Below are 8,175 nucleotides of genomic sequence, written 5' to 3' on the forward strand. Positions count from 1 at the left end.
AAGTGTGTTTTAATTTGAGGTTTTGAATCTCAGACCTCACGAGTTAATAATCAACTCCAAATGAACCCGGAAGTTCACTTCATTTACACTTAATAATTTAAGGGGGACCGTAATGAAGGGAGGGGGGGGACATTTTTCTAAAGAACAAATAGCAAAAAAAACTGAGGCACTGCATCCCGTCCATTTATATTGGTGGATGACGTCATTATTTTATGAGAGATCCGTCTATTTGTCATTGTTTTACATGTCAGTAAAGGCTGGATTTGAGTTATAGAGGGAGAATAGCTGTAAGCAGGTGGTTAGATGCCTCCCTTCCTTAATAAGGTAGCTGACGTCAGAGCTATGGGGGCGGCGTGTGTGTGCGCGCGGCGTGTGCGTTTTTTCGAGAGGGAACGAGAGAGAGAGAGTATGGGAGGAGATGTGTGCTCCCAGTGCGCATGTGCGGGCCGAGTGATCTGTGCTGCGGTGGAAAAGGGGCTGGGAGACACACAACTCGAGAGATGGCGCGGCACCCGACCGGAGCGCGACGCGAGGACAGCTGGTTGGCGGCGGGGGGGCTTGAATAATAAAAGAGAATCAGAAAGAAAAAGAAAGAAAAGAAAAAAACAATAATAAAAAAAAAACAACAACAACAAAAAGGATCGAGAAGAAGAAGAAGAAGAAGAAAGGGATTCGGGAAAAAGGGATTTCAATTCTGCAACCAAAGAAAAACGGCGCCAGCGAGGTAGGAGACTAATATATATATGTGGCTATAACAGGACAGAGGAGGCGATATAGGAAAGGAGGCAAGGAAAAAGGCAACAAAACAATTCAACTTTTGGACGCGCGGACTTGTGGACATCACCGCGCCGGACCAGATAGATGGTTCGTCCGCAGCGCTGCCCGGACCATGAACGCACAACTGTCGATGGATATTGGCGACCTGCACGGAATGAGCCATGAGTCCGTGGGTCACGGGGAGCTGCTGAGTGGCCACAGTCCGCATGCCCGCCCGAGCCCCCGGGGTCTCGGCCACCGCGCCATGGGCATGGCCACCCTGCTGGACGGCGGAGACTATCACCCGGGTCACCACGGACACCTGCATCCAGCCATCGGCATGTGCGAAGCCCCCCCGGGCATGAGCGCGAGCAGCACTTACACCACCCTCACCCCGCTGCAGTCCTTACCCCCCATCTCCACCGTGTCCGATAAGTTCCCCCCCCATCACCACCACCACCACCATGCCCACCATCCTCACCATCATCCCCACCAGAGGATCCCCGGGAACGTCAACGGGAGCTTCACGTTGATGCGCGAGGACCGGAGCCTGGCGCCGATGAACAGTCTGTACCCCGCGTATCACCACAAAGACCCGTGCATGGGCCAGAGCCTCTCCCCGCTGTCCGGCTCCGGTCTGGCCGGCATACACACGTCCCAAGCCGGCATCCCCCCCTACGCTCATCCCGGCGCCGCCATGCCCGGGGAGAAGATGCTCACTCCCAGCGGGTTTGAGGCTCACCACCCGGCCATGCTCGGCAGACACACGGAGCAGCAGCAGCACATGAGCTCCTCGGCGGGCATGGTACAGATCAACGGCCTCCATCACCACCACCACCACCACCACCCGCACGCGCACGTCGGCGCGCAGGGGCACGGCCAGGGGCTGCAGGAGAACAGCCGGGAGCAGGCCTCCGGGCCGGGGCAGCAAGGGGGCGGCGATGGAGGTGGAGGAGGGGGCGGTGGCGGTGTTTCTGGGGGCCAGATGGAGGAGGTGAATACCAAAGAGGTGGCGCAGAGGATCACCACCGAGCTGAAGCGCTACAGCATCCCTCAGGCCATCTTTGCCCAGCGGGTCCTGTGCAGGTCCCAGGGGACCCTGTCCGACCTGCTGAGGAACCCCAAACCCTGGTCCAAGCTCAAGTCCGGCAGAGAGACCTTCCGCCGGATGTGGAAGTGGCTGCAGGAGCCTGAGTTCCAACGCATGAGCTCACTCAGGCTCGCAGGTGAGCGAAGCCTCGGTAAAGCCCCCCTTTTTTTGTTTCTCATCTTCTCAATGTGTGTGTGTGTGTGTGTGGGAGGGGGGGGGGGGCACAGAGGAGCCTCGGTCCTCCAGAGCAGTGCATGGGGGATGGGGACTAAAAAAGGATGCTGTGGATTTTTTTTTCGATAACAAAGAGAGAGAAAAATAAACACAGGAGGATTCAGCCAATAAATAAGCAGCATAACGTGTTTTTTTGAATAATAGCAAAATAACGTTTACAACACAATGTCTCAACTTAATAAATTAAACCTTTATGAAAGATGCTGCGTGCCAAATGCAAGGAGGAACTAGAGGGCCATGCCTCGAGATGTTTTGGAACTGACATCCATGGTCTCCAAATCAGAGGATAGTCAGATCCAACATGTGTGTGTTTCAACACGATGTCCAGAAGCTATTGAACAGTTGTCGATACCAAGCGGATGTGAGTGGGCCTGATATCAATCCGCATCCCGTTGCTGTGTAGAGACACTGATTTTGGGTGGGGGGGGGTATAGTGTGAAACAAGTGCTCATGTCATTTTACCTCCAAGTATATCGACCGCTGCTGGACTGTGTGCGAAAGCTGATATCCCTCCGCGGGAGAAATCGTTACAGGAATGTGTTTATTTTGGTGTAAAATGCGACCCATCAGACTCTTTTTTTGTTGTTGTTGGTGATGCCCTTGTAAACAGAGAGGGAGAGAGAGAGAGAGAGAGAGAGAGAGGGGGGGTGGGGGGGTGCATGCAGAGTGTGTGATAAACTACATTTAAAAGCCGGAGTCGTGCATTATTTAGTCTTTTAAATGGGCTCGTGCCTTTTACTTTGTTAATAGTATGGGCCCTCCTTTCAGAATAAGAGCATGTGTTTATGTCGGGGTCGTAAACTTACCCTGACTTGACTGAGGTTTCTCTAATTAACTGCTAGACCGCTGTATTAATTTGTCCCCCGAGGTACACACGCGAGTCAATTAGGGCGCGCATCGAGGCCCAAATCGCACGTGCGCGTTCACACACCGGATGGATTGTGTGTGTGTTTTGTTCTTATACGTTGGGGCTCGATCAATGAGCCACGAATGGGCTTTTTTTGGAGAGAAAAAAATGGTGGCATGCGGCCACATGGAAAGTGCGTGATTGTTTGTGTATACGTGTGTGTGTGTGTGTGTGTGTGTGTGTGTGTGTGTGTGTGTGTGTGTGTGTGTGTGTGTGTGTGTGCGTGCTCGTGCGTGCGTGTGCACGCCAGTGTAATCGCAATTGATTACTTTTCAGTTTTCCCATCTGCTGCTGCTGCTGAGCGTGTGTGCGGGTGAGTGTGTGTGTGTGTGTGTGTGTGTGTGTGTGTGTGTGTGTGTGTGTGTGTGTGTGTGTGTGTGTGTGTGTGTGTGTGTAGGTGTGTGTGTGTGTGTGTGTGTGTGTTGGTTGAAGATGAGATTTAATAATCACTGATTTTTGCAAATTAGTTCTAAAGAAAGATGTTGTTTGTATTTGATTATCACTAAGCTGGGATCAGCTGCTATTTTGATATTTCTGTTGCTTATTGATTAGTATTGATGATGCTGTGGAAGATACATTTATACTGGTTATACTGGGGAAAACAAATGTCTGCTTGAGTTGTCTTTATTAATTTTCCCTTGAGCATGTTATATGTTCTATCTTGTTTTCTCTGAACTTTTTTATTAGAAACAAATAAAACAAATATATATATATATATATATAAATGATAAGATTCTCTTGAGAACAAAATATAACATTAGAGATTTTCTTGGAAAACGATACCAAAAAATAAATAAAAGAGGGTTGGGAGATGAAAAATTCTTTACAGTTCTAAACTAAATTAATGTGTAGAGAGAATATAGGCCCAGCGCCATTTTATTGATCCGCTCGTCGCGAGGTGAACTAGATATGGGATCGTGTGCTGAAGTAGATGTGATATACACTTATTGATTTTTAGGCTCCTGAAAAATTAATCTCGGGCCTTTTCTCCCTTTTCCCACGTATTCAATTACCCCATCTGAATGTTCTTGAATATACGAAATAGAACAGAATATCGAATATGATAGAAACGGCTTGGAGGTGGTGCTGCTATGATTTTTTTGTCACGAAACAGAATTAATGAATCCAGAAACGAGAGATGCATTTGAACTCAGTAAATCAGAGACAGCTGCTGCTGGATTCTCTCATTATCTTCTGGTGCTTTTATACATTTGAAGTGACGATTACCTGCATACAGTAAATCAGAATATGACTAAACCTTCTCTCTCATAAGAGGGTTGAATATGGAACCTTCTCTCTCATATCAAGGTTGAATATGAGCAGCACAAAGAGGTCTGTTTGTTGTCCTCTGGCTCTCACGAGAGATTATGAAATGCAGGAGTCTCGTCACACTGTCTGTGGGCCCAGTGTGTGCAGTCGGTTTGAGTGTGTGTGGAGTTATCTGTGTGTTTGTAATGATTAGCCGGCAGCAGCAGTGTGTGTGTGTGTGTGTGTGTGTGTGTGTGTGTGTGTGTGTGTGTGTGTGTGTGTGTGTGTGTGTATTAGTGTGTGTGTGTTTCTGTGTGTGTGATCAGCGTGATAACGAGGTCGCTGTCATGCCCCTCGCGGTCCATGGGAAAGCTCCCTCTCCGGCCGGGCCTCCTGCGCCGGGGCCCCGGCCGCTGCGCGCGGCTCCTGCTGTCTGCGTGGCCTTCACGGCCGCTGATTTATAGCGGCCCTTACACGACGAGCTGCGGCTCTCTGTTAATATTTAGCAGCTCTGGAGACAGCGGGGCTCACAACTACACTCCAGTTTATGGTGGCTGCACTGTACTTTATACCACACACACACACACACACGGACTGTCTGAGGTTACAAGGATCAGCTTCGACTAGACTGATTTAATACATATGTTATAGCTCTGTAATAAAGCGTATGCGCTGCTTCTTTAGATGTTAATATGAAAGACAGTATTAATTACATTAAAATTAAACACATATAAGTATTACGCCAATATAAAATGCCTTAAAGCTGTGTTGGTCGTTTTTATATGCTTACAAATATTATTTACTTTGCTCACAATTCTACATTGTCTTTATTTGTATTTGTTTCATTTGTAGATTATTTTTCAATTTTTTTAATTTTCGATAATAAATAACTTTTATTCATTCATCGGGCGCAATTGCCCAAATTAAATCGCAAGGTGGTTGTAGGGATTGCTTGGTTGTAGAATATGTTCATTATTAGTTCCCCCCCGGTGAGAGAACACGTTGGGCCTCGATCCAGCAGCTCGCGCCTGCCCCCTGCTGGTCGCTGCTGGTCGCTGCACCTCAATGTTGTTGTGGTTGTTCTCGGGTTTAAAAAGAGAAGAAAACGGATTACCAAGTTCCTCTGTCCAATTTTTAAAAAATCTGTAGGTTCATGTTTGCATATGCTGTATAGTATAGATATATATATAAATGTATGTGTATATATATATATATATATATATATATATATATATATATATGCAGGCGCTGTTGTTTTCAGCACCGCGGACAGCACGTTGTTGCGCAGCCGCATGCTGGTCCGCAAAGCCACTGCGTCCAATAACATGCACACTTCTAGAGATACAGTCTTTGAGAGGGGAAGAGACTGGACCTCAACATGAGAGTACTTACAGGGTAGAATTAATCTTTTTATCATACTTAAAAAGGACCATTTGTCTGATTATATAAGACATTACATGTGTCCAATTCATGTTATTGTTTACAATATCGACCATTTCAAACCAACAGTTGGTGGATTCTGTATATGTGTCACGGTCTTTATTTATATTGCTAATAAGACAATTCAGCAAAGACCACGCATACAGAATCCACCAAATATTGGTTTATTTATACGGTAGATATTGTATAACAATAACATGAGGAGCCCAATTGGAAACGTGTAATGTCTTAAATAATCAGTCAAAATGTCCTTTTTTGGTTTATTTATATTGCTTATTGGACAATTCAGCAAAGACCACGCATATACAGAATACACCAAATATTGGTCTTATATTGTCGATATTGTAAACAATAACATGAAGAGCATAATGTCTCATAGAATCAGTCAAAACGTCCTTTTTGAGTTTATTTATATTGCTTATAAGACAATTCAGCAAAGTGTTCTCAAACGTAAAAATGAGTCTTGACATAAACATCTGATTACCTTCGCATTGAAAATGCGGAAGGTTATGTTTTGATCACTGTGTATTTATTTCTTTATTTATTTATTTGTATGCGTGTTCCTCGCATAACAAAAAAAGTTTTTAACCGAATCGCATGAAATTTGGTGGGATGATTGGTTATTATCCGGGGACCATTTGATTAGATTTTGGGATCGATCGGGTCAAAAGTCAAGGTCAAGGTCATGAAAAGGTCAAAATCTTATTTTTACCATAGCGCGGTCAATTTTTATCCAATTGGCATGCAACTAATGCCAACATGTTCATAATTCAATGCCCAATCTTGTGATATGCGAAGGTATGCGCTCTACCGAGTGCCCGTTCTAATTAAAACTTGTTTTGGACCCAAAACAACTGATGTGAGATAAGTTGGGTCAAAATGGATTGGAACATATCTGATATTGGTAATAAATGATCACAATGAGGGATGGAAACAGACGTGTACATTAAGCTGGTTTGGGGTCAGGGCCGTGGATTAATTCAGAATATTATTGAAATCCAAGGTCATGATGTCATTGTTCACTCTCTCTCTCTCTCTTTCCCCCCATCCCTCTCTCCACAGCATGCAAGCGTAAGGAGCAGGACCACGGCCGCAGTGAGCGGGGCAGCGCGTCCAAGAAGCCGCGCCTGGTGTTCACCGACGTGCAGCGGCGGACGCTCCACGCCATCTTCAAGGAGAACAAGCGTCCGTCCAAAGAGCTGCAGATCACCATCGCCCAGCAGCTGGGCCTGGAGCTGACCACGGTCAGCAACTTCTTCATGAACGCACGCCGCCGCAGCTTCGACAAGTGGGTGGACGACGGCTCCGGCGGCCACCACCTGGCCAACGCCTGCACCAAAGCCTGAGGGACGGACGGATCGGGACCAAAAACTCTTGAACTTGACTCGGTGGAAAAGCTTTAAAAAGAAAAAAAACTTCAAAGAGAAACTTTAGAGAGGAAAAAACTCAAAAAGACTATGAAAGCAACGTTTTGCCCTTAAACCTGTACTATATCGATATTTATAGTATCCAAAGATGAAGAAAAAAACCCAAACCAAAGACTTCTCGTTTGACCTGCTTTGAAAAGTTTGTTTTCAGCAACACATTTTTTAAGTGTAACATTAACTGCAAAAAGACTATAGTTTTAAGCCCCTCCCCCCTTCACACATACTCACTGGTCTCTAGCTTTACGCCCCCCCCCCCCCCATACCTCCCTACTCAGTATCGACCTCTCATTCGCCATCCTTATCTTTAATCTGATTGGTTGGTTCTTAATGACGGGTATACCTAAATGGAGGTTTAATCAGCCTGTATTTGGGCAGTCTGATCTGCAGCTGTCCACACACACACACATCATCATACCCCCCCCCCCCCCCTTGAAAAACAGCCAGAAAGTGGAGCTCCTGGTGGGATTGGCCAATCAACTTTAAAGACAAAAAAAAATCCTACAGGAGCAGCTGGATTGTTGCGCAACGTTGTTTTGGATCGGTGGACTGTCTCTCTCTCTCTCTCTCTCTCTCGGTCTGTCCAGCCGTCTGTCTCTCTATCAAACATTCCAGACAGACGGGGGAGGGGGGATGCCCAATGGCGTAGACCGCTAACCCAAAAACCAAAGACCCCCCCACCTCCCCTCACCTCAACCCTCGTAGTAGTGCTTTCTTCCGACATGCTGAAGCATTGAATGATTTAAACCGGAAAAAACCCAAAAGCGTTATGCACCCTGAACACAACACAAGCCATGTGACCAAAGAGTATATTTTGTAGCTGATAATCTTTTTTTTTTTAAAGTATATAAATAGACATCTTTGAGTCACACGTCCCCCTTTAAATGGATTAATTCTATGTGACACAACCCCGGGTATTAACTATTGATATTTGCCTTATGGATGCCTCCTTAAATAAAACTAAATATTACAGAGAGGACGTTTCCTGTAAAATGCTCATGGTGAGGATTAATCATTACAGGTGCTTCCTGCTCCTGTGAGTCGGGTTCGGGCTTTTTTTCGGGCTCTCGGCCTCT

General features: G+C 46.1%; 1 protein-coding gene across 2 annotated transcripts; it reads left to right on the plus strand.

Moving 5' to 3' along the window:
• Window positions 1-533: 533 nt before the first annotated feature.
• On the plus strand, window positions 534-7,339 carry onecut1 (one cut homeobox 1). 2 transcript variants are annotated; one of them, XM_056412884.1, is made up of 2 exons: window positions 534-1,997; window positions 6,738-7,339. In XM_056412884.1, the coding sequence occupies exons 1-2, from the start codon at window positions 890-892 to the stop codon at window positions 7,019-7,021; spliced, it is 1,392 nt and encodes a 463-aa protein (XP_056268859.1). In that variant the 5' UTR covers window positions 534-889; the 3' UTR covers window positions 7,022-7,339. The 2 variants fall into 2 exon arrangements, with proteins under 2 accessions (XP_056268859.1, XP_056268860.1); XM_056412885.1 differs by having other exon boundaries at window positions 534-1,982.
• Window positions 7,340-8,175: the final 836 nt, after the last annotated feature.

The sequence above is a fragment of the Pseudoliparis swirei genome, chromosome 4 (assembly GCF_029220125.1).
Source record: "Pseudoliparis swirei isolate HS2019 ecotype Mariana Trench chromosome 4, NWPU_hadal_v1, whole genome shotgun sequence".
NCBI classification, from domain to species: Eukaryota; Metazoa; Chordata; class Actinopteri; order Perciformes; family Liparidae; genus Pseudoliparis; species Pseudoliparis swirei.